At 44.5% G+C, this 26,801-nt stretch overlaps 1 protein-coding gene and 1 long non-coding RNA gene across 2 annotated transcripts; one reads left to right on the top strand and one right to left on the bottom strand.

The window, feature by feature from the left end:
- Positions 1 to 15,571: 15,571 nt before the first annotated feature.
- Bcas2 (BCAS2 pre-mRNA processing factor) lies at positions 15,572 to 26,190 on the top strand. Its single transcript, XM_048351828.1, has 7 exons — positions 15,572 to 15,729; positions 15,823 to 15,915; positions 18,425 to 18,495; positions 19,286 to 19,447; positions 21,246 to 21,296; positions 23,905 to 23,985; positions 25,761 to 26,190. The coding sequence occupies exons 1-7, from the start codon at positions 15,637 to 15,639 to the stop codon at positions 25,885 to 25,887; spliced, it is 678 nt and encodes a 225-aa protein (XP_048207785.1). The 5' UTR covers positions 15,572 to 15,636; the 3' UTR covers positions 25,888 to 26,190.
- LOC125355448 lies at positions 18,399 to 26,355 on the bottom strand. Its single transcript, XR_007211661.1, has 3 exons — positions 26,235 to 26,355; positions 19,326 to 19,329; positions 18,399 to 18,409 (listed from the first exon to the last, which is right to left on the bottom strand). It is a non-coding gene; the product is annotated as an uncharacterized LOC125355448 (long non-coding RNA).
- Between the last annotated feature and the right edge of the window lie 446 nt (positions 26,356 to 26,801).

Genomic DNA, 26,801 nt, shown 5'->3' with positions numbered 1-26,801 from the left:
CCCACATACAGAGAGTTAATGAGAGTTTACTTCTATCCTCATTATATATATGTATATATATATTTTTTTTAAATACGTGCCTGATTATATGTAACTTAAGATAGTTAACAGTCTTACTATTACAGCGCAGTATACACGTAAAATTCAGTACCTGAATCATTAAACTGATATCCAAAACAATTATAACAAAAGTACTTTTAACAGTGTTCACCAGAATTACAAACACAAGAAATCCAGTCTCAGCATCTTTGCTTTTTCAATACATCCAAATTGCAAAAATCGCACAGGAATCAAATCACATGAGGTAAATAAACTTTTTTTTTTTTTTTGGCCAGTCCTGGGCCTTGGACTCGGGGCCTGAGCACTGTACCTGGCTTCTTTTTGCTCAAGGCTAACACTCTGCCACTTGAGCCACAGCACCACTTCTGACCATTTTCTGTGTATGTGGTTCTGGGATTGAACCCAGGGCTTCATGTATACGAGGTGAGCTCTCTTGCCACTAGGCCATATCCCTAGCCCGTAAATAAACTTTTTAACCATTAAAAAAAACTTCCAATTCTTAGTACCTCTCAAGGGGCAGTTTTAGAAATTCCAGTCAAATCATTCATTTTTACCACCAGGTTTCCAATGTTCACCTGAAAACAAAAGAAACAAGAGAAAGGCCTCCATCTGCCTGTCCTACCGAACAGCCTGTCTCCATCCTATTCCTCAGAGCTTGATGAACTGTCTTGGTGCCAGCTTGTCCTCTTCCATCATGAATGGACGCCCCCTTATGGCTGGTCCCACCACGTGGATTCCCTCCAGGGCCTGTGCTACCACGTGGACTGGCTAAGCTGCACCTTTGCCAGATCACCCCTCACTCCTGTGGATAACCACACAAGCCCGTCCTAGGTTTTTCCTGTCCTTTCCTATTGGTCTCTGACTGAGAAACCCAAGCAGGTTTTTATTGTTTTTGTTTTAACAGTGATAAACCTTTACATCCAAATTTCTGACACATAGCCCTGATTTTTTTTTTAAATAAAGAAACATTTTTTAACTATAGTTCCTCTTTAAAACAATGCAATAATCCTTTAAGGCATTTGGTAATGCCCAAACTTGATGACCATTTGAATTAAACTTAAACTCACTCAATTTTACATCATACTAGCAGTCTTGAACATGTACACACTCACACATGCACACACATACATATTCAAAAGATCTTAAAGCGCGCAAAATAAACATCGGCCGTACATTTTCCAGTGGCAAGAAGTATTTTTGCCAATCTTACTCCTGCAACACCCAAATTTTAAGACAAAACTTTTAACAATGATTTTAGCATTCGCCAGCCTCATTTTCCAGGGCTTGATAGTTTTAGCAAAACATTTTAGCACACCCAAATAATTTTCTGTTGAAGAAGGCTGGGTGGGGGTCCGCAGAGTTCTTTTTGCGGACACTCACACTCTGATTATGAGCTGTTGCCTGTACATCTTTCCAATGAGCTAAACATAAATCCAGGGGGGTAGAGGGAGTCTGTCCCATTTAATCCATCACAGTCAGGAGATACAGAAAACAGAGAAGAACAGTCCAGAACAGTCCTATAACAATACAGGCATTTTTTCTTTTTCTACAACACAATCTTTTCTAGTATCTGACTGCATTTACTTTTACTTTCTTTCCTAATTTACCAACGAACCTAGACTCCTCAGTACTCAATCTTGTCCTAGGCCCTTCTGCTTTCAATTTCACTTAATCTTTTACATCAAAGTCCAATTAACAACATCATTCAGACAACTCAGAGCATTTAACATAAACCAGACAAACATACAAAAGTGGCAACAGTAAAAGCAGTTTGACAAATCTGGAGAAGCAACGCTGCTAAGAAAAGGAAGGGAGGAGAATTCTGCTGGGGACGTAAAGAGAAAGAGAAGTTGGAGTCACTCCTGGAAGTCTTCTGTTTGCAATGACGTTCTCAGTTCAGGCCTGATGCCTAGGAGGAATTTCTCCTGCCAATGTGGAGGAAGTTAGACACACACAAAGACCACATACAAAACACTTAACATAGGGGCTGGGGATATAGCCTAGTGGCAAGAGTGCCTGCCTCGGATACAGGAGGCCCTAGGTTCGATTCCCCAGCACCACATATACAGAAAATGGCCAGAAGCGGCGCTGTGGCTCAAGTGGCAGAGTGCTAGCCTTGAGCGGGAAGAAGCCAGGGACAGTACTCAGGCCCTGAGTCCAAGGCCCAGGACTGGCCAAAAAAAAAAAAACACTTAACATAAACCCAAATCGCAGAGTCGTAGCAAACTGCTCAAAGCGCAGGTAACAGGCTATGCACGGAACAGACTATGCACGGATTTCTCCAAAAGATGTCTGTCTCCAAAAATGCCTGTAAAGAGGAACAATTTACTGAAGTCGCAGCGCCTGGCAAATTGTTCAGACGCAAGTAAGAGACTACGCACGAAGGAACAGACTATGCATGGATCCAAAAAATTGTCTGTCTCCAAATGTCTGTACCAAGAAACAATTTACCCACATGGGGGTCTGGGGACGTCTCCCACAGATCCTGTTGGCAGCCCTATAGCGTGTCCACCAAGGCTCTTTTGCCAATCTCACACACACACACATCCTGCAGGGCCACAAAACATACACATCGGCAATGCCTCACTCAACTTACTGGCCGGATTTTCACGACCCCTTGGTCGGGTGTCTGGGTGGACTCAGAGGGGTATCCTGGACGAGCCCCCACTGAAATGCTCGAGTTCGGATCCCCTGAAAGACCTCCAGAGACCAAGACCAATGCAAGCAGCAAAAAGGGTGTTTATTTTGAGCTAGCTCGGTCCTTCGCGCACAGCATGCTGATGATGCTAAGAGGCCCTGAGCCTAGGGCTTCCAGCTGTTTTATACATTCTTTGAGGAAGGCAGGGACTTAGCATACATCATAGCATCTTTTAACAAATCAACACACACTGCGGGAAAATTATAAAATAAATCTAAAGCATGTTTGGCACACTTGGTGGCGGGAAGGAATCTGGAAAAGGTCATTGGTCAGATCAAGGGACTGACACATTTAAAATTGATTGGTTAGAGAGAAGATGGCGCCGTCACAAGAGGGAGGCACCCCAACTCACTCCAACTGAATAGTGAACTGGGAACTCCAGCACCCAACACCCCACAAGAATCCAGCAAACCCAACGACCAGCAGCAACAGAGAAACACAGGAAATGAAAAAGAACAAAAAAAAGAAGAGCCTATTAACATGCACAGAGCCAGAAAATCTCCGGGTTACCCCCCCACACACCTGCCAACCCTGGTCCGAACAGGGCCAGGCTGGGAAAGGGGACCCGGCGTCGGCAAACCAACAGATGAAAAGTCACACCAGGAGCGCAGAGTCCAGACAGCAGGCACTCCACAGACCCCAGACTGAGCGTGGACCGACCGAGACAGACGGCGGCAGTGAAGGACCGGATGTGTGGGACCGAACAGCCAGGATTAGATGTAAGCAGCAGGGGAACCCACAGTGCAGACGGGGAGAGCCAGGACCGACAACACCAAACAACTGATCGCCACATCCCAGCACCACAGCCCCAAAAAGCCCACAGCAGCGGGCCGCCCCTCAACAGCAACACCTGCTCTGACAGGAGCAATCCACACAAGTGGGCGAGCCACCTCTCAACGGCAAATCTCAATCTGAGAGGTGAGCTCCTCTGACCAAGGTACCGAGTGGAAAAAAGAACCAAAGAAGATAAAAGCCTCCACGTCATGCTGAATCAGTGACCGCAAACCCCCACCAGGGGCATGCTAGGGTCAACACAACACAGCGGCAGGACACTATCCTGCAAAGAAAGACACAGAACCTACCCAACCCCAAGTGCAGGGAGGGTGACCACCCCAGCAACAACCAAAACTCATGCTCACCCATTGGGCAGTAAGGTTCAACAGCCAAACTCAAACCCAGAGCCAGGACACAAACAAGTCTCCCACTGACGGACCAGCAGGAACCAGCACAAAATCCAAGGAAGCTACCTACAGATCGCCAGATGCACAAATCACAAAGAAATATTACAAATTTCATGAAAGGGCAAGCCAACTCGCCAGCTCCAATAAGCAGCATGACTGAAGAGGAGATGGAGAATAAAAAAACAACTGAGGCTATACTAACAGAAATGATGGAAAGCTTCAGGAATGAATAAAGAAAACAATTCCAGGAGTTTAGAATGGAAGTCTCAAAGGGCCTTCAGGAAGTCAAGAAAGAAATGGAAGCAAAAATGGATACAGTGCAAACCTCCGTTAAAGAAGACCTTAACATCCTGAGAAGTGAAATGCATGAAAAAATAGATTTAAAATACAACTCTTTAGGGCTGGGGATATGGCCTAGTGGCAAGAGTGCTTGCCTCGTATACGTGAGGCCCTGGGTTCGATTCCTTAGCACCACATATACAGAAAATGGCCAGAAGTGGCGCTGTGGCTCAAGTGGCAGAGTGCTAGCCTTGAGCAAAAAAGAAGCCAGGGACAGTGCTCAGGCCCTGAGTTCATGGCCTAGGACTGGCCAAAAAAAAAAAAAAATACAACTCTTTAAAGGAAGAAATTTCCACAATCAGAGCTGATTTGACAACCATAAATAGTTCCCTGACATCCATAAACTCCACAATTGAATCCACAGCACAAAGAAATGACAATATTGAATCCAGAATCTCTCTCTTGGACGATGATGCAGCCGATAAGGACCAGAAAATTACCACACTCCAAGAAATGGACAAAGACAAGAGATATAATCTGCACATAATTGGAATAGAAGAAGGAGCCAAATACCAGAGCAGAGGGCTTCAACATATTTTCAATAAAGTGATTGCAGAATATTTCCCCAATCTCACAAGGGACCTCACCCAGATAACCGAAGCCTATAAGATGCCTGGAAGACCAGACCCTAAAAAATCCTCGCCCAGGCACATAATAATCAAGACGTCAGATCTCAAGAATAAAGAGCAAATTTTGAATGCAGCCAAAGTGAAGAAAGACATTTATTACAAAGGGAAAAGGATCTGAATAAGAGCAGACCTCTCTACACAAACCTACCACGCACGAAGAGACTGGAAGAACACCATCCAAGTCCTACAGGCCAACAATTGCCAACCCAGAATTTGATATCCAGTGAAACTAGAATTCATATTCGAGGGAAAAACCAGATCTTTCCATAGCAAAAAGGATGTAAAGGAGTATGTGAATAAAAAACCAGCCCTACAGCGAATTCTAAGAGGGGAACCCGACCCAACAGAAATCGTACAGGACACAGAGACAGAAACAGAAAGAAAGTACAACAGCCAGAGCCCAACAGAAAGAGAAGCTCACTAAAGACAAGAAAAAGGAGAGAGGAAAAACAGCCTAACAGGAAAATGGAAGGGGAAAAATCACTCTTATCCTTGATCTCTTTGAATATAAACGGTATAAACTCTCCGATAAAGAGGAGCAGACTGGGGCTGGGAATATGGCCTAGTGGCAAGAGCGCTTGCCTCCTACACATGAAGCTCTCGGTTCGATTCCCCAGCACCACATATATGGAAAATGGCCAGAAGGGGCGCTGTGGCTCAAGTGGTAGAGTGCTAGCCTTGAGCGGGAAGAAGCCAGGGACAGTGCTCAGGCCCTGAGTCCAAGGCCCAGGACTGGCCAAAAAAAAAAAAAAGAGGAGCAGACTGGCAGAGTGGCTCTGCAAACAAAAAGTGGCCATCTGTTGTCTACAAGAGACCCATCTTACAACAAGGGATAAAAACAGGCTCTGAATGAAAGGATGGAGCAAGATCTTCCAAGCAAACGCACCTACCAAAATGGCAGGAGTACCCATCCTGATCTCAGGCAAGCTGGACTTCTCATTAAAATCAACTCAAAAAGACAAAGAAGGACACTACATTTTAATACAAGGAAAAATCCAGAATCAAGACATCATGGTGATAAATGTATACTCACCAAACAAAAGAGGCCTTACATATGTCAAGCAAATTCTCACAGAACTACAGAACAAGACAGACCCAAACACAATCATAGTGGGTGACTTTAATACCCCACTCTCTCCAAGAGACAGATCCAACACCCAGAAGATTAGCAAGGGAGCTGAGGACCTAAGTAACACCATATCCCAAATGGATCTGACATATCTATACAGAATCTTCCACCCTACAGAGACCCAATACACCTTCTTCTCGGAAGCCCATGGATCATACTCCAAAATAGACCATGTCATAGCCCACACAAAGAACCTCAGCAAATACAAAAGTATTGATGTCATCCCATGTATTATATCTGACCACAGTGGAATAAAGGTAACCCTCAATAACAACGGTTACCACAGAGGCTATACACATTCTTGGAGGCTAAACCCCTCACTGTCATCTAACACTTGGGCCACAGACCAAATTAAGGATGAAATCAACGAATTCATAAGCCACAATGACAATGAAAATACATCACAAAGGAATATATGGGATACAGCTAAAGCAGTACTGAGGGGCAATATCATTGCCCTCAGCACTCACATTAAAAGAATGGAAGCAGAGCAGGTAAATAACCTCACGATGAAACTAAAACAACTGGAGAAACAAGAAATGATTGAATCCAAAATGACTAGGAGGAGAGATATCACAAAGATTAAAGAAGAGATAAATCTGATTGAAAATAGAAAGACCATTCAACAAATAAATAAGACTAAAAGCTGGTTCTTTGAGAAAATAAATATAATTGACAGACCCCTCACAAGACTTACAAAAGAAAGAAGAGAAGAGACTCATATCTGTAAAATCAGGGACTCCACCAAAAAAATTACAACAAATACACACGATATTCAAACAATCATAAGGAACTACTTTCAGAACCTCTACTCACTAAAAAACAATAATTTTACAGAAATGGATCAATTCTTAGAGAAGTATAAACTGCCCAAAGTGAAACAAGAAGAAATAAATCAACTAAATAAACCAATAACTTACAGCGAGATACAGGGGGTAATCAAGAGCCTCCCAACAAAGAAAAGCCCAGGCCCAGATGGATTCACCAATGAATTCTATAAAACCTTTAGTGAGGAGCTAATACCAATACTCCTCAAACTCTTCCATGAAATAGAAACAGAGGGAGAAATCCCAAACTCATTCTATAAAGCTAATATTATACTCATCCCCAAACCAGGCAAAGACCCAACAAATAAAGAAAACTACAGACCAATATCACTAATGAACACAGACTCAAAGCTCCCAAATAAAATATTAGCTAACAGGATCCAGAAACTGATCAAGAAAATTATACATCATGACCAAGTAGGCTTCATCCCACAGTCACAAGGATGGTTCAACATCCGTAAATCAATCAATGTAATTCACCACATCAACAGAACTAAAATCAAGAATCACATTGTTATCTCAGTCGATGTCCAAAAAGCCTTTGACAAAATACAACATCCATACTTATTAAAAGCTCTGGAGAGAACAGGAATAGATGGAACATTCCTCAAAACAATAAAAGCCATATACAACAGACCAACTGCTAATATTGTATTAAATGGGGAGAAACTAAAATCATTTCCCCTAAACTCAGGAACAAGACAAGGATGCCCACTCTCCCCACTTCTTTTCAATATAGGGCTGGAATCCCTAGCCATAGCAATAAGGCAAGAGGAGGACATCAAAAGGATCCACATCGGCAAGGAAAAAAATCAAGCTATCCCTATTTGCAGACGACATGATCTTATATCTGAAGGACCCAAAAAACTCAGTCCCCAAACTCCTACACCTAATAAACCATTTTGGCAAAGTAGCAGGATACAAAATCAATCCACAAAAGTCAGCAGCTTTTCAGTACACCAGCAATATACAAGCAGAAAAGGAAATTATGGAAATAATTCCATTTACAGTAGCCAAAAAAAGAATAAAGTACCTAGGGACCAACCTAACCAAAGACATGACAGACCTATTTAATGAGAACTATAAAAATCTAATAAGGGAAATCAAAGAAGACACAAGGAGATGGAAAGACCTCCCATGCTCATGGGTAGGCAGAATCAATATAGTGAAAATGGCCATATTGCCCAAATTGTTATACAAATTCAATGCAATCCCCATCAACATCCCAGCTACATTCTTCACTGAAATAGGGAAAGCAACCCAAAAATTCATATGGAACAGCAAAAGACCTAGAATAGCTAAAGGAATTCTAGGCAAAAAAAAGCAGTGCAGGAGGTATCACAATACCAGACTTCAAGCTCTAGGTATTGGTATAAAAACAGACCTGAAGACCAATGGATTAGAATTGAAGATCCAGAAATAAAACCGCACTCTTACAGTCAGCTGATATTCGACAAAGAAGCTAAAGACATACAATGGAATAAACATAGCCTCTTCAACTACTGGTGCTGGGAGAACTGGGCAGCCATATGCAGAAAACTCAAAGTGGAACCTAGCCTACCCTTATGCACCAAGATCAACTCAAAATGAATCAAGGACCTCAACATCAGACCTGCATCCTTGAAACTACTGAAGGACAGAGTAGGAAAGACGCTAGAACTTATAAGCACAGGAAGGAACTTCCTGAATAGAGTCCCAGGGGCACAACAGTTAGGGGAGAGACTCAACAAATGGGACTACTACAAAATAGTTTCTGCACGGCTAAGGACATAGTCACCAAACTAGAAAGACAGCCAACCATATGGGAAAGGAACTTTACCAGCACAGCAACAGACAAAGGCCTAATATCCGTCATCTACAGAGAACTCAAAAAACTAAGCCACTCCAAGCCCAGTAAACCAATTAGGAAATGGGCAAAGGAGCTAAAGAGAGACTTCAGGGGGCTGGGGATATGGCCTAGTGGCAAGAGAGCTTGCCTCGTATACATGAGGCCCTGGGTTCAATTCCCCAGCACCACATATACAGAAAACGGCCAGAAGTGGCGCTGTGGCTCAAGTGGCAGAGTGCTAGTCTTGAGCAAAAGGAAGCCAGGGACAGTGCTCAGGCCCTGAGTCCAAGGCCCAGGACTGGCCAAAAAAAAAAAAAAAAGAGAGACTTCAGAAGAGAAGAGATAAAAATGGCAAAGAAACATATGAGGAAATGCTCAACATCCCTGGCAGTAAAGGAAATGCAAATAAAAACAACCCTGAGATACCACCTCACTGCAGTTAGAATGGCCTATACTCTGAACTCAGGCAACAACAAATGCTGGAGGGGGTGCAGGGAAAGAGGAACCCTTCTCCATTGTTGGTGGGAGTGCAAATTAGTACAACCACTTTGGAGAACAGTATGGAGGTTTCTCAAAAAGCTCAATATAGACCTACCCTATGACCCAGCCATACCACTCCTAGGCATCTATCCTGAACAACAGGTCCCAAGATATCATAAAGACATTTGCACATCCATGTTTATCGCTGCACAATTCACAATAGCCAAAATATGGAAACAACCCAGATGCCCCTCCACAGATGAATGGATCCAAAAAATATAGTACCTATACACAATGGAATACTACATAGCGATTAGAAATGGTGAAATATTGATATCCGCAGGGAAATGGTCAGAACTTGAACAAATAATGTTGAGCGAGACACACAGAAAACACAGAAACACAGAAAACAAAGGGGCATGATCTCCTTGATATATGACTGTTAAGGAGGGGGGAGGGGCAGACAGTAGAGACCAGGTCTGCGAAACCAAAAACTTCTTGTCAAATGGTATAATCCACAGGTTTGGGTCAGCGACCCTACATTATGTAACTAAAACCAAACAACTACTCAACTTATAAAGGTCAAAAATAGACCTCTCAGTAGATCACAATTGCTCAAAAGCTATGTATGTACGTTCAAACAAGACTACTGTCGACATATTGTCTACTGTTGACATTACATTTAAAGCCCTAGGTGAATTTTCTTTGGAGTAGGCCACGTGGCTACTGTATATGTTCTTGGTACGCTGTGTATTGTATCTATATCTACCTGACCTAGGGATGGGAAAGAAAAACTGGGTGTAAGATAACACAAGAAATGTACATACTGCCCTACTATGTAACTGTACCCCTTGTGCACAATACTTTGTCAAAAATTTTTTGTTTAATTAATAAATAATTTAAAAAATAAATAAAAATAAAATTGATTGGTTAAGCCATAGGGGTGTAGCAAGGGGGATACATGCACAGCTGCAGGTTTTTAATTACATACTGGAAACCACATCTGGGTGGCAGAGTCCTGGTATAACTCCAAAACTTGTTTTCTTCTCTGCCGGTCACTCTTATGGGTGTTTATGGTTTTTCTGAGAACTCCCTGTCCCAGGGCGTTTTATGGTCTTTAGGGCTTACAGTAAGGTCAGTCAGGTATAGAATGGGGTCTTAGTACAATATGGGGTTACTCTGGTCCTTCACTCTGGCTCTACACTCCAATCACGACTCCAAGCCAAAAGAAAAAAAACAGGTTTTAAACCCAAACTGATCAGGTTTGGGTGCAAGCAAATGTGTCTAAGAAAAACTCCAAAAGGTTCTAATATGCAGCACGTGGTATAAGTACAATGATGTAAAACCATAGTTATTTTTTATGTCCATCTCTGCTAAAAGTGTACATCTGATCCTGACAATTCTTTGGTATAGACTAAGATTTTGCTACTCTGTTTTTTTCTCTTCTGTGCTCTCATAAGCTCTTTAAGATCAAGGGACCAGAGTCATTTTGGAACGCGTGTGCAAATGTGGCTACTGACCTCAATTTTCCTGACACAGGATTAATATTTTGCTTTATAGGATGCAGGTAAACCTGTGTGCTAGCTGCGTGGACTGTGGCGGCCCGTGGCTAAGCTGCCTCCACAGTCTGCTCTCAAACTGCCTGGCTTCACTACTAATGATTCCTTATTCTCTCTCTCTCTCTCTCTCTCGCATGGAAAACTGCTCAGGGAATCTAGGAATCACTGGTGATGTTCCTGTGAAGATTTTGACAGGCCCAGAGTGTGCCTGCCCTGGCTCTGTCTCCCCCAAGATTAGAGTTGGGTTTACAGCAGGCCTATCATGACAGAGTTGCAACCGAGGTTTAAACTGTGCAATAAGTTAAGACACATGTCTGTGACTCTTACTTCAAGGTTAAAAGCATCAGAGTTGTGTTTGGTGGCCACAGGTTTGCATTGGGGTAGCATTGGTGTCTTCCCCCTCCACGTCTCAGAAACTGTTGTGGCTGCTGCAGAGAGCAGACTTGGTTAGCCTTTGGTCTGTATGGATTTTGTGTCTAGGAAGATGGTTCTTACTCAGAGTAAGCAACCAGGGAATACTGGGAGATTTCAAATGTCTTTAACCAGTCTGTGTAGAAATTTGCAGGCAACCCAGCAGGAGGTGTGACAATCTATCTAGGGGACTCCGAGAGATGCCACTACAGCCTCGCCCAGATTCAACCCATCTCTCCTGCCTGCCTCCATCACACATGACTAACAAAGCCTGCTGACTCGGATGGAAGACTCTGCCACTTCAGATCCACTGAAGCTGAGATTTTTACATTGTCCTGACTCTTTGCCCTCTTGGTTGTTATTCATTTGTGCTCTCCTCCACCTGCCAGTAAGGTTAAATGATTATGATTTGATGGCACATGGATCTCATTCAGTCTGCTGTTCTATATAGTGTGATGACTCTTGTGAGCACCTATATGGTGACCTTTGCATGATTTTTTTTTTTTTTTTTGGCCAGTCCTGGGCCTTGGACTCAGGGCCTGAGCACTGTCCCTGGCTTCTTTTTGCTCAAGGCTAGCACTCTGCCACTTGAGCCACAGAGCCGCTTCTGGCCGTTTTCTGTATATGTGGTGCTGGGGAATCAAACCTAGGGCCTCATGTATCCGAGGCAGGCACTCTTGCCACTAGGCTATATCCCCAGCCCCTTTGCATGATTTTTTTTAATGCTATTTTGCAGTTAGATGTATTTTGGTAAATAGCAAAAAGGTGCCAAGTTCGGATTCTTGGCACAATGCTAGTGGTTAAATAGCACAAGGAACTCTAAAGTGCTAATCAGTTGTTGTTTGAAGACTCCTAACACATCTACTGAGTTTTGTCATTGCAGAAATTATAAAAATTGGCATTTGAGTTCAAAGGTCTTCATGCAGTAACTGGGACTGAAGAAAAACAAGTGGCTCCTTTAAAACCGGCAGCCAGGAGGCAATGTGCCCCCTGGGCTTCAGAGTTTTTCCGGATGCAAATAAAGGCTGAGGTGAAGGGGTTAAAGTGGAGGTTAGGTAAGAAATTTGGAAGTTAAAAAAAAAAAAAAAACACAACCAAGCAGCCTGAAGCCATGGGTAGCACCAATGATTTCTTCAAATACCTCCAGGCTTCAGTTTTTTAAATACAAATGAAAAAGCTAAAGTCTAAGTGTTACTGCAGAACTCTGGCAAGTATTTGTTGGCCAATTCTCAACAAGTTACAGGTAAGCTCTACTCCTACTGTTCTCCTGTTGCTTTAATTGGAAATAAAAAGGGCTTTTATAGCTAAGACTCCTTGGATTGCAGTTTGAAGTCAGCCCTGGCAGGAAAAAAAAAAATCCCTCTAAGACTCCATCTCCCAACTAACCAGTAAAGAGCCAGACTGGAAGCTTGAGACTCATATCAATGCTAGAAGCAGCACCATGGCTCAAACGGTAGAGCGCTAGCCTTGAGCAGAAGTGCTCAGGGACAGTGCCCAGGCCTTGAGTTCAAACCCTGTGAATTCCAAGTGGGACAAGCTATCCAAGCAATAAGCACCTAGACCTTCAGGATGTTAGGGCTGACCTGAAAACTGGAGTAACGAAATATGTTTTAGTATTAAAATTATAACAGCTTCTAAACTCTGGTGATGACTCCATGATAGAGGGCTGCACCCCCACCCATGAGATAATTTCTTGTAGTTTGACATTTAAAAATGTAGGGAGCACTTGTTCACCTCTATACCTGGGTAACATCCATGGTAATGGACAGTAACAAAAAATGATCATAGTCATAGAGTATAGAAATAATCATAATAGTAGTAGAAATGCCATGGGAACTGTTGGGTTGGTTTACTTATGATTGAGTACTGGATTGTTTTAGCCCGCTCAAGCTTTCTTAGTGGTAATGGGAAAACATGGTCGTAATTGTTAAAATAAAGTTGGTACTAGGTCAGCCTGACCACAATATTCTGCTTCTTAACCCATTTGCTTGCTTAACCCATTTGTGACTTGCTCTACCTCCTGCACTAACCCCCTGCATCAGTGCTACGTGACCACCTGTTGTCAAATCCTGATATCGAGGCCAATTCCCGACATCAAAGCCAAAATAGATAACTGAAAGGGTAGACAGCCAATAGAAATAGGACAAGACTTGCTTGCTAAATGCCATCCAATCAAGTATCTGCCAAGTTGGAAATACCCTACCCCTGTTGTAATCACAATAAAAACCCTGCCTATCTGAGGGTCGGGACTCTCAATCCAGATCCGCTGTGTTGGTGACAGTTGGGAGTCCAGGCTCGAGCTTGCAATAAAGACTCTTGTGCGTTGGCATAGGTATCGGCTCCTTGGTGGTCTTTGGGGACCGGAAATCTAGGCATAACAAGGAGGAGGTCAATCCTGACAATGAGGAACCATAGAGAGGAGTAAGAGGAGATGAAGTCTCATCTTAAATGGAGTCAAGTTAAACTTGCCCTTTCAAAATTAATCAGAGCCAGAAGATAAAGAGGAATTGTTTACCCACCTAATGTCCATTTTCCATCTGGAAAGAAACTTGCATTCTTGCCTTTGTTACTTGCTATTTGTGTGTGTGTGTGTGTGTGTGTGTGTGTGTGTGTGTGTGTGCCTCTGGCTGGTTACTCCCAACCAGTCCACTATCCCTAAACACTCCCTTCCTGCCCCCAGTCCAGTTATTCCTCCTTCCTTGTACTGGGCCACAATTGGGTTTATGTTCCAAATGGAACTTTTCTGGCTTGTGCCCAGGGTGTGTTCTCCCATGTTGTTCATGTTAACTGGTCCTGTGAACTTGTCAGCCCTTTGCCTGAGCTTTTCAAAAGTCTCTTTTAACAGGACAACATCCCTCACCCAGGACGCCACCTGGGAGCTTGCAGTTCAAGGCCAACCTCTTACTACAGGCAACTGGAGGCTTCATTTACACTGCTCTGCCCAGCACAGATCTGGACCCTGAAGACCCCAGCCCCAGTGACTCCTTGATGTGCCCAAGCTGCAGGAGGTAGCCACAGGCGACTATGCCACCCATTGGCCTTGATAACCATTCTTGTGGAAATAATGAGGACTTTTACCAAGTAAACTGTCAAAGAAATACTTCTTGGACGGTACCAGGCCAAATGACAAATCAGGGACCCCTGACTACTTCACCCCTTTACAGCAGGAAGTAGCTCCAGAAGAAACAACCTCAGCCCATACTCCTGGCCTGGTACCCCCTCCTGTTATTAATAAACACCAAGTTTTCTCCTGTTAGCATTTCCCTAGCCTCAGGTCCTCAGCTTCTCCCACTAGCCCCCAGATCCACCCATACCTAATGAGCCACTCCGACTACCTACTTTCTTCCCCTTTACCCCCGAGAGAGAACCTGCCATCTGGATAAGGTGCAGATGACATGTAGCTCCTTCTCACGTGGGAACTATGGCCCCACTATTAAACCTCCTTTTGAACTTTCTTCTTCTGTCTGTGATTATCTCCCCATGGTCCCCTGGGATGGCTGGGACATATCCTTTCATCTCCCACTTTGAGGAATCTATAAAGGACCTGTGTGCACATATGCGCACATGCATGCACATATACACACATAACGTATACATATATACACACACATAGAACACGACTGAAACTATGGGACTCTGGGGATATAGGAGGATGAAAGAATGCTGGATGGTAAATGGCATGGAAATACAATGCCTCTATACGAAGATGCCAGAAGGAATCTCACTGAAAGCTGTAGAGCCAGTAGGGCTAGAAGGGTGTGGGGAAAGTGCAACAGAGGGGGTGATTATGGTTAAAAGGTACTAAATCCACGCGAGGATGGTAGAATGAACAAGAACTACGGGAAAGTGAAGGGCGCTGGTCCCTACGAGGTGGAGGTAGGGTGCTTCCTCCCTGGGGCGGCGGGGTGGGGGTAGGCTGCTTCTGCGCAGCACAGGGCTCTCCCACGAAAGGGGAGGGGCTGACCGATGCACGGAAATGTCTCGGGGAGCCCGCTATGGACGGCGAAACGCTTAGAACACGAGGCCCTAGCAGAAGGCGGGAAAGGCCTCACCCCCGGGGAGATCTCGGTTGTCTTAGTCGGGGAGACCGTAGCGCTGAGCGCGGCCCAGAACTTTCCCGGGCCAACGGGGCCGCCTCGAGCGACAACGGGTGCAGCGGGGAACCTCCCACGAAGCCGTACACGGACGGCGGAAGTGGAGAGGGCTCTGTCTTCCGGCTAAGCCTGCAGTGGTGATTCCTCCCGGTGTCTACCGAGGAGAAGCAACCACGCTGCCTTCCGTGGCCCGGGACCGGAAGTGGGGACGCCTAGCGCGACCCTCCATGTGACATCACGTCCCCCACCGGGTAATGGTTAGCCACTGAGCTAGCGCGCCTTCATAACCAGCAATTACGCATGCGCTGGTACGTCACGTGGCTGGCGTGCTTGCGTAAGTGTTCGGCGTCGGTATAAGTGGGCGTGGCTCCAAGAAAGACCTCGCTCCCGCAGTCTTCGTCATGGCGGGCACTGGACTTGTAGCTGGGGAGGTAGTGGTGGATGCGCTGCCGTACTTCGACCAAGGCTACGAAGCGCCCGGCGTGCGGGAGGCGGTGAGTGCGGGGCGGCGGGCGGCGTCGCGAGCCGCAGGGGCTCCTCACGCGCGGCTTCCCCTGGCCCTCACGCGCGCCTGTTTTTGCCCCTAGGCCGCGGCGCTGGTGGAGGAGGAGACGCGTAGGTACCGGCCTACCAAGAACTACCTGAGCTACCTCGCCGCCCCTGACTACTCCGCCTTCGAGGTGAAGGGCTGCCCGGGGGGCTGGCGGAGACTGGGGGCTTGCCAGGGGCCTGGTACAGACTGAGAAGTGGCGGGGGTCTGAGAGATTGGGGACCCGCCTGGAGTAGGTGCCTTGGAAACGGGACTCGGAAACCCAGCATCTCGATTGGGCAGGAATCCGCTGGAGGACCGCAGCCTTCACTGGGGCTCTTCGGTTCTGAGCCCCGGAGGAACACTTGCGATCCACAAACACCTAAACAAGGCGTGTACAAGTCGGCCGGGGGGGTGGGGGGGGAGGAGACATCAGAGTCCGTCTAAATGCTCAGTGGAGTCACCTTAACCCACCGAAGCTTTTATTTTAGCCTGTCTCTTCTGAACCACTGGAGGGCAGGCCACCTCTGCGCCGGAACTCAAGTAGTTTCCCAATGAATTTACCTGGATAGAAAATTTCTAAGGATAAACCATTTTATATGTTTAACCTAGGAGTGGACCCAAGATACTATTTATGATCTAGTCAGTTAAAGTCTAAAATATAATTTCGAAATTATTGGATTCAGTAAAATGTTTCAGTCCATCCATTTTTAGGGTCCCCCCAACCGATTATATGTAGCTATTTACATAGGAAAAAAATTGTGCTAATAAGACTGTAGACTTGTTGCTTAATGCCTGGGGTACAGTCTGATAACCGTATCACCAGTCTTTTATCACTTCCTCTATATAGTATATGCCTTTTTGCTTATTTTTGGTGCTAATAGTGGGGCTTGAACTCTGGCCTCGCTCTCAATTAGCTTTTTTGCTCAGGACTGGTGCTCTACCACTTGAGCCATGCTTCCACTTCAGCTTTTTTCTGGTTAATAGAAGATGAGAGTGTTTTGGATTTGTCTGCCTGGGCTGGCTTTGAACCTCAATCTTCAGATCTCAGCCTCTTGAGTAGCTAGAATAACAAGCTTGAGCCATTGGGTACCCAGCTTTCCCAACCCTGCCTCCATCAATATTGGGGATTGAATTCGTGCCTCACACTTGGTAAACAGGTGCTCTGCCACTTGAGCTCCACCTCCAGTCTCTTTTTGCAGGGTTATTTTCCAGAGAAGGTCTCACTTTATGCCTCTGCTGGCCTACATGCACTGCAATCAACCTACTGTGCTTCCTGTATCACTGAGGATGACACATCCCTGGTCATCTGCTCTTGCATCCCTAGGTTTACAGCCACTGTACTGGCTGACTGTGGACTTCTTGTTCAAGCGCTCTACCACTGCACTTATTTTTTGGAACTGGGGTTTTGAACTCATGGCTTCACATTTTCTCTGTGCCTTCTGAACTCACTGCCAGCCCTTTTTTCTGATTATTTTTCAGATATAATAATGTCCTGAATTTTGCCTGGTATAGCCTAGATATGGAGGAATGTGCTTTAGTCCTTAGCTAGAATGTCAGATGTGCCACCGTGCCCAGCTTTTCTTCTGTTGAGATGAGGTCTAATGAAACTGTGTCCAATTGTAGAAGGCAGACAGGTGCTTTACTCTGTGGTTGGCAGTAGGAAGGTAGATCCTCTCTCCCGCGATGGTTTTGAATTTCTTTTTTTTTTTTTTTTGCCAGTCCTGGGCCTTGGACTCAGGGCCTACTCACTGTCCCTGGCTTCTTTTTGCTCAAGGCTAACACTCTGCCACTTGAGTCGCAGTGCCACTTCTTCTTCTGGCCATTTTCTGTATATGTGGTGCTGGGGAATCGAACCCAGGGCTTCATGTATACAAGGCAAACGCTCTTGCCACTAGGCTATATCCCCAGCCAAGATATAGTTTTATTACAGCTTTTTTTTGGGGGGGGGGGCAGTGCTGGGCCATGATCTCAGGGCCTGAGCACTGTCCCTGGCTTTTTTGCTCAAGGCTAGCACTCTGCCACTTGAGCCACAGCGCCACTTCTGGCCATTTTCTGTATATGTGGTGCTGAGGAATCGAACCCAGGGCCTCATATATATGAGGCAAGCACTCTTGCTACTAGGCCATATTCCCAGCCCCTTGGTTTTGAATTTCATCAGAGAGTTGCTCTCGCCAAAGACCTAGCATTTGAGGAAAATAGTCATTCCTCAAATTTTGGGGACTCAAATTTTATACATAGATAAGCACTTGTATACATGTATAAAGATACATCAGGGAGTATAATAGAGGAGTGATATTGTTTGGAATGTAGCTTGAACATGCATTGGGGGTTAACAGTGAAACTCACTGTATAACCTACACTAACAATTTTTAAACAATGAAGTTATATATGTGTGTGCATTTATACATAATTTATATACATGTACACATGGGTTAGGGGGGTAATTTAGTAGTAGAGCATGTTCTTAGACATGTACAAGACCCATCATTCCAGCCCTGCCACTCAAAAAGAAAAAAAAGGAAGACACTGGGGAAAGGGAAATTATCCATTATAATACATAGTATAAAGAATAAGTACTTAAGTAAATTGTCTTGTTTGTTATTAATTTTAGTTTGTCAATAAGATCTAGGCAATAATTCTTTCTCTAATGTTATCAGACCGACATAATGAGAAATGAATTTGAGAGACTGTCTGCTCGACAACCAATTGAATTACTCAGTATGAAACGGTAAGAGAATTAAAATCCAAGTTATCCCATTTCTAACTTAGTGAGTTGAGATTGGTGAAGGTTCTGCTTGCTAGCTGTGTGCAACAGAGCAGAGTGGGGTCTGAGTGACCATGTTCTTCCCATGTTGATCAGTACCATATAGTAACAAAAGTTTTTGTATCGAACCTTTTGTGTGTGTGTGCTACTGAGGATTAGATCCAGGGCTCTTCCACTAAGCCATATCTCCAGGCTCATAGCCCTGTATCCTGCTTTTTACTTTAGTCTGCTGGAGGATTTTTCAATAAAAGTTTTTGTGTGAAGAGACAGTATTGAGGTTTGAACTCAAGGTGAAACACTTGTTAGGTAGGCACTGTCTTCAGTCATCTTTCCAGCTCATTCTGCACTGGTTATCTTGAGGTAATGTCTGGGTCTGTACCTGGACCACAGTCCTTTTATTTTACTCTTCCTGCAGTAGCTGGGATAACAGGTGTGTGTTACCATGCTTCTTCAATTGAGATGGAGCTGAACTGACCACTTTTCTGTGGGCCTACCCGGGAACAACAATCCCCCAAGTTCAGCCTCCCATATAGTTGGGGCAGTATTTACACACCACTGTGCCCAGCCCTCTCACAAACTTTTTGCCTGGGCCAACCTTGAATTTTGTTTATCCCAATCTCAACCTCCCAAGAAGAAAGAATTACAGGCCTGGGTTCTATAACTATATACACACACGCACGCACACACATGTACCTGCGCGCACACACATACAGCTTACAGTGTGTTCTTACTGTGTTTTGTTGTTGTATGGCAGATATGAACTTCCAGCTCCTTCCTCGGGTCAGAAGAATGACGTCACTGCATGGCAGGAATGTGTCAGTAATTCCATGGCGCAGTTAGAGCACCAGGCCGTCCGCATTGAGAACCTGGAGCTCATGTCGCAGCACGGCTGCAATGCCTGGAAAGTGTACAATGAGTAAGATGCTCGCTATAGCTCTGAGTACCTCCCGTTCCCCCTATGTATCCAGCTTTCGTTACTGTAAATCATGCTGCTCTTTGATTCATCGATACTGGTATCTTTTAGCAAATGTGGGGGACATATAACAATTAGAATAAAAAAGTGAGGTGGGGGGAAATTTGATTCAGGATTGTGTCCTGGAACTGCACCCAGATAGGCTACTGCTTTTAGCTCCACATTAAAGTTCAAGCGTGCTGAGTGGTCTAACATAGCTCCTAATTTACTGTGTACCAAACAAAGGTCAGAAGGAGAAAGTGCAGAGCACCTCCTTGTCCAGCCTCAGCTGAAAGTGGACATTCACAGGTTCATGAGTGACTGTAGGTAGGAATTGGGGTTACAGCCAATTCACAGGTCTGAGGACCACAGAAATAAACAGGGAAGTACCACTTGAAGGGAGTTTACTGAGCTGAGCATGGTGGCTCACATCTATAATCCCAGCACTCAGAAGGTTGACTCAACAGAGTTAAGTTGAGGCAGCAAGGTGCTAATGGCGCATGCCTATAATCCTAGCTACTCAGGAGGCTGAGATCTGAGGCTTGCAGTTTGAAGCCAGTCCAGGCAGGAAAGTCTATGAGCTTTACCTCCGATAAAACTACCCAAAAAGTCAGAAGTTGAGCTGTGGCTCAAGTGGTAGAATGCCAGACTTGAGGAGAAAAGAAGCTCCAGATCCGTGCCCAGGCTCTGAGTTCAAACCTAATGAGTAGCACAAATTTTATTTTATTTTTTTAGGTCAGCCTGAGGTACATAGCAAAACTTAGTTTTTTTTGTTTGTTTGTTTTTGGGGTTTTTTTTTGGCCAATCCTAGGGCTTGGACTCAGGGCCTGAGCACTGTCCCTGGCTTCTTTTTGCTCAAGGCTAGCACTCTGCCACTTGAGCCACAGCGCCACTTCTGGCCATTTTCTGTATATGTGGTGCTGGGGAATTGAACCCAGGGCCTCATGTATATGAGGCAGGCACTCTTGCCACTAGGCCATATCCCCAGCCAGGTTTTTTCTTTTGTTTTGTTTTTCCTTAATGAATTTTGCTAGTTTGTGAAATTCATTACTTACATTAGCTCTGTGGCTCCTTTGACCCCTCAAAAATATGCTGACTATCTTAATCATATGAGAGAAAAGACCATTGAACCTTACAATTGTAAAACTCTTTGTTAAAGTATTCTTGAAAATGACTATAAAATGACACAACAGAATGATGGATCTCTTTCTCAGATCGTCAGAATTTTGTTGTAAAATTTTATGGCATGTAATCTGGGAAAAATACAAAACTTTGTAGAATGTAAACAACCCATGATGTGAACATATTATAAGGAAAAAAAGGACAAAATGGGATCTGAGTGATTAAGAAGTCTTAAGAGACAGAGGAGCCAAGAAATCTGTTTCAGAAAATGAAAAACCATGATTCTTGTCCTCAAAAAGCCATTAACTAGTTGAGGAGACACCTATGCCAGGAGCCAGTGTCTGGCAGTATGGTTACAGTTTTACTTTGTTGGCAACTACATATCATCAACTACAGCAATTCAGAGAACTAACAGTGAGAAAGGGAAACAGGCCGTGCGATGGTGGCTCATGCCTGTCCTAACTACTAGGAGGCTGAGACCTGGGGATCATGATTTACAGACTTTGGCAAAAGTTGGCCTTGAGCCAAGATCCTTAGATCTCAGCCTTCTGAGTAGCTAGGATACAGGTGTGAGCCACCGACGGTATTACTTTTAAATTTTAATTTATCCTAGTCTGACTTTCCTCTCTTTCCTCCCTAGAAATCTGGTTCATATGATTGAACATGCACAGAAAGAGCTTCAGAAATTAAGGTAAATTATTTTTCTGTTTTTAATAAGTTTAGAGTAGGGGGAAACAACCAGTGAGACTGTGGTCACATGAGTAAACAAACTGATCCACTCTTGTTTTCAAGCAGGTAACTTTTTTCTACTATTTTCTACTTATTTATACTATAGTGTTTGTTGTATGCTGCTGCTAGTGTATATTAAACAGGTGTTCTTGTGAAATAGAGAGTGGGGACAGTTCAGGACAGACAGAAGTACAAGGCTGCGTATTGTGGCACGTGTGTGAACAAGGCTACATATTATGGCATGTGTCTGAAAGGGGGCCTTGTACAGCTTCACCTTTGATGCTCTCAATAGTTACTGTTCTGTGAGAGGTGAATTGGGGAACCTCTGAAAGATTCCAACATTCCAAAAGGTGGGGCATGAGATTGAGGCCAGTCTGGACTATAGTAGTGTAACTATCTTTATAAGAACCCAAATAGCAACAAACAATAAAAGGGACCAAGTTCAGTCCAAAGGGATTTGTACTTCAAACATAATGTAGTCAAAGCTGGGTGCTGGTGGCTCACACCTTCAATCCCAGCTATTCAGGAGGCTGAGATCTAAGGATCCTGATGCAAAACAAGGCAGGCAAGAAAGCCTGTGAGACCTCTTACCTCCAAAAAGCTGGGAATGGAGCTTGAGAAGATAAGCTAAGAGAGCAGCAGGCAGTGAGTTCAAGCCCCTGTATGTGTACGCACATAAAAAGCAGTGTAGGCTGGGAATATGGCCTAGTGGTAGAGTGCTTGCCTCGTATACACGAAGCCCTGGGTTCAATTCCCTAGTACCACATATATAGAAAATGGCCAGAATTGGCGCTGTGGCTCAAGTGGCAGAGTGCTAGCCTTGAGCAAAAAGAAGCCAAGGATAGACAGTGCTCAGGCCCTGAGTCCAAGCCCCAGGACTGGCCAAAAAAAAAACCCCAAAAAACAGTGTAGGGCTGAGAATGTGGCTTAGTGGTAGAGTGCTTACGTAGCATGCATGAAGCCCTGGATTCGATTCCTCAGCACCACATAAACTGAAAAGGCCAGAAGTGGTTCTGTGGCTTGAGTGGTAGTACCCTAGCCTTGAGCAAAAAGAAGCCAGAGACAGCACTCCCTGAGTCCCAAGCCTCAGGACTGGCCAAAAAAACCAAAACAAAACAGTGTAGTTGGCAGGGAGTCATGTTGACCATTCTTCAGACAGAATTGAGTCATCACATAGTTGAGCCTAACCCCTAGTCAGAGCTGTCAGACCACCTTCACAGCCATATTTCTGCTCAAAGCAGACATGGTGGATGGGAGGGTCAGCTCCTTGTCTGATGGGCCTCCGGGGTATGAGGGCAGGGGTCACTTGCTGGCAGGGCCAGGTGGCCAGACCAGCATCCTCTGATACACTTCATCTGTGTCCTGTTGGAATGCAAGGAATTGCCTTCATCTTGGTGTTTTGTTTTGTTCTTTAATAATAGATTGGCCTTTAAAAAAAAAAGTTTATTAGCTGGGCGCTGGTGGCTCATGCCTGTAATCCTAGCTACAGGAAGCTGGGAACTGAATAGCGAGGCTCAGCACCAGCCCAGGCAGGAAAGTCTGTGAGACTCTTATCTTCTATTAACCACCAGAAGACCGGAAGTAGCACCATGCATGGCTCAAGTGGTAGAGCGTCAGCCTTGAGCCGCATAGCTCAGGGACAGTTCCTGGGCCCTGAGTTCAAGCCCCACGAATGACACCCCCTCCAAAAAAAAAAAGTTACTAGCACATAGCAGTTGCCCAGATGCATGGGACTCACTGCGGTATTTTTGATCCACTCTTTGTCCAGCCTTAGATTTGCTCCAGCTAAGGGGAGGAGAAATAGGCTGGAAGCCTGAGACATCTCCAACTCTGGTACTTGCATGTCTGCAAACAGAAAAGACACCCTGACAGTGGGGGTGAGGGTGCTGGGTAGCTCATGACCTGCTCTGTAAGACCTCTGTACATGTGAATGGATAGGAAGGGAGTCTGGAAGGACTGGCCTTAACTCCTTGTGGTAATAACACACCATAAACTGGATGAGTTTTAAAGAGAAGGCCTATTTCGACGTAGTTCTGGAGCTTCAAGGACAGGTGCTACATCTGTCTGTTGATGACCTTGCTTGGTGGACCCCTAGCAGTGCCAGGAGTCCTATGGCAAGAGGCCTTGCCCCAGTCTCTTTATTACTGAAAAGACACCAATAGTCAGGCTTTGGGTAGCACAGTGATGACCTTAGCTAACTAACCACCGAAGGGCCCACCTCTACCCACCACACTCATAGTAACTCTTCACCTTCTGGACCCCTCTTGATGGCAGTTAGATTTGAACATGTTACTATATTTAACTACCACATCCCCAAAAATCCAATAACAGTTCCAGAAAGGGATGAGGCAGTGGTTGGGGTATTGACTCATAGTCTAGGGGTGTCTTACTTGTCACACTTAGCGTGTTTTACAAATTTTGTAATTGAGAAATAAGTTTCTAAATTAGTCTATAACTGTATGTATCTATTCTTCTGAGGATACTAAAGATATTGTCTTGTATTGGTTATTTTTTCCATTGATTTTGGTCTTGTTAAAATGCAGTAGGATTGTATAAATAACTCTTTACAGGAAACACATCCAGGATTTAAACTGGCAGCGAAAGAACATGCAGCTCACAGCCGGATCTAAGCTGAGAGAAATGGAGTCCAAGTGAGTGTCTTAACTCCACCGCACTGTTTCTCAGCACGTGCCAAGATGTGTCAGTAAGGTGCAAGCAGAATTCCAATGGAATGCTGCTGCTTTCTGCCCTTCTCTGTTTCTGATTTCTGTTTCTGAAGTGTGGGTCTAGAGAGCCACCAGAAGTTACAAGGATGAAACCACTGTGAAGTGGCCTGGGCCTGGCTTTTAGAGGACTGTTTTTAGGCCAGTATTTCTGGCTGTTAGTAGAATCTTCCTATATTCTGATCTTTTTATTTTAGTCAGTACTTGGAATTGAACCCTGGGCCTTGAACATGCTCAGCAAACACTATATCACTTAGCAATGGGCTGCCCTATTAAGGAAAAAAAAATGGGGGGGGGGGCAATTTGTTTCATTGAGACATTTATGTAAGACCTAAATTAAAGCATATAAACCTGTGATGTTTTGATTTTTTTTCCTTTTAAGTACATTCACAGTATTGTACAACTATCATGCTAATTTCAGAACATTTTTTTAACTAAAAAAAATGTATTGTGCCTTGCACTACTGGCTCATGCCTGTAATCCTAGCTACCAAGGAGGCTGAGATCTGAGGGTCATGGTTCAAAGCCAGCCTGGGCAAGAAAGTCCATGAGACTCTTATCTCCAGTTAACCACCAAAAAAACAGAAGTGGTGCTATGGCTCAAGTGATAGAGTGCTATATTGCTACTATAAAGGTGATGTACAGTGGGGTTACAATTGCATAAATCAAGTGAAGACATTTCTTTTTGGACAGTGTCACCCCTTCCCTTGCTCTTTCCCAGTTTTTCCCTCTCGTCCCCATCTATAAGTTGTATAGTTCATTTTCAATGTAGTATCTAGTGAGTTCCACTGCTGCATTTGTTCACTCTTTGCTTAAAAATATTTTTGTTTTGTTTTTTAGTTTTGTAAGAAAGGAAATCCCAGCTGGGAATGTGGCTTGCTCTAGTAGAGGGCTTGCCTAGCATGCATGAAGCCCTGGGTTCGATTCCTGAGTACCACATACACAGAAAAGGCTGGAAGTGGTACTGTGGTGCTAGCCTTGAGCAAAAGCGATGCAGGGACAGTGCCCAGGCACTGAGTTCAAGCCCCAGGACTGGCAAAAAAAAAGGAAGGAAATCCCATACTTGCAACTTTTTTTTTTTTGCCAGTTTTTCCCTTTGTTTTGTTTTAAAGATCCCCTTCTACAGATAAAGACATGTAATTTATACAAATTACTAAATAAAATCTGGGTGTGGAGGTGTATCCCTTATAATCCCAGCAGGTGGGTGGCTACGGTTGAGTTACAAGTTCCAGGACAGCCTGGGCTCCTTAGTGTTTCAAAACAAGAAAGAGACACACATCTGTCTATACACAGTCATGAATTCATGCAGCATTTCTCCTTCCTGTCTCCCTGTCTTCCCTTCATTTCCTCCTTGTCCCCCTTGCTCCACCTGCCCTCTCTCCCCATGTGGTGAGACCTGCCTCTGCAGTCAGGGAGCTTCCCTCATTGTCAGTAGCCTCTACCTGAGTTCCTGTTCTCCCACTCTCCTTCTGCTACCTCCCTGTCCCTTCCCTCTTGCTCTCCTGCTGCTGCTAACTGCTTGACTCCCATGCAAGTGTAAGAAGTAGCAGCCTGTGTGCTGCCACCTGGTCCTCCACTGGGCCTCTTTGTTGTCTGGGGAAAGGAACAGCGGCTCTTGAGTGAAACTGCATATTTAAAATCTAGGAGAAATTTCACTTTGAGTAATTGTTCCTTTTTTTTTTTTTAATGTTTTTCCTTTTCTAGTTGGGTATCTCTGGTCAGTAAGAATTATGAAATTGAACGGACTATAGTGCAACTGGAAAATGAAATCTATCAAATTAAGCAACAGCATGGAGAGGCAAACAAAGAAAACATCCGGCAAGACTTCTGAAAAGGGCTGGGGTATGGCCCAGGTGGTAGAGTGCCTGCCTAGCAAGTGTAAGCCCGGAGTTCAAGCCCCAGCACCATCACATTCACACAGACTTGTGAAAAGGCTAACTTGGTAGAAAGGAAGAACCATTGGGCTTTCACATGCTGTCAGAGCCTGCTCTTTTTCTCACCTATGGAAGTGGAGCACAGCTGCTCTCCTGGCACGGATGGGGACACTGCTGACAGGACTCCTTAAAGACCCCCTATAATCTGTGTGCCCTTGGGGTGATTGTATTTCTTAGTGAAATAAAGATTTTCAACCTGGTTGTAGTTATACTGATAAAAATGTAGGCTTTCAAAATAAGTGACTAGAATTAATTTTTAATGACTTGGATTGTGTTGTAGTCAGGGTCCTTAATTTATGGCTTCCAGAATACATAAGAGGCTGGCTTATGATTCTAATAAAGAAGTAATTCTGAATATTATTCATCACCAAGTATAATGATTGATCTTCTTTATCTCCCTGACTACATTGAGAAACACCCAGAAAACTGGTACTGAGAAGTGGGATTTTGCCGTGTCTGTACTGCCAATCTGGTATGGAGGAAAGGCCAGAGGAGGAACTTGATGGGCAGTTGTGAGGGCAGGGGCTATCCTACCAACAGGCTTGCTCACAGGGTTTTGATGGAGATAGGACTGTTGGAATTGCTCTTCACTGTGGCGAGTTTGCTTTTTTTTTTTTTGGACAGTTTTAGGCTTGAGCTCTGTCTGGGTGCCATCCCTGAGCTTTTATTCTTAAGGCTAGCACTTGACTACTTTGAGCTACAACTCCACTTCCAGTTTTCTAGTAGTTAATTGGAGATAAGAGTCTCATGAACTTTTCTGCCTAGGCTGGCTTTGAATCACAATCCTCCAATCTCAGCCTCCTGAGTAGCT

The sequence above is a fragment of the Perognathus longimembris genome, chromosome 7 (genome assembly GCF_023159225.1).
Source record: "Perognathus longimembris pacificus isolate PPM17 chromosome 7, ASM2315922v1, whole genome shotgun sequence".
Classification (NCBI taxonomy): domain Eukaryota; kingdom Metazoa; phylum Chordata; class Mammalia; order Rodentia; family Heteromyidae; genus Perognathus; species Perognathus longimembris.
Note: the sequence above shows the minus strand (reverse complement) of the source record. Positions and strands in the feature narration are given on the sequence as shown.

Coding starts and splice junctions, on each gene's coding strand:
- Bcas2 (XM_048351828.1), top strand. CDS start 15,637: ATGGCGGGCACTGGACTTGTAGCTGGGGAGGTAGTGGTGGATGCGCTG. Junction 21,297..23,904: donor AAAGAGCTTCAGAAATTAAG/GTAAATTATTTT, acceptor AACTCTTTACAG/GAAACACATCCAGGATTTAA. Junction 23,986..25,760: donor CTGAGAGAAATGGAGTCCAA/GTGAGTGTCTTA, acceptor TTCCTTTTCTAG/TTGGGTATCTCTGGTCAGTA.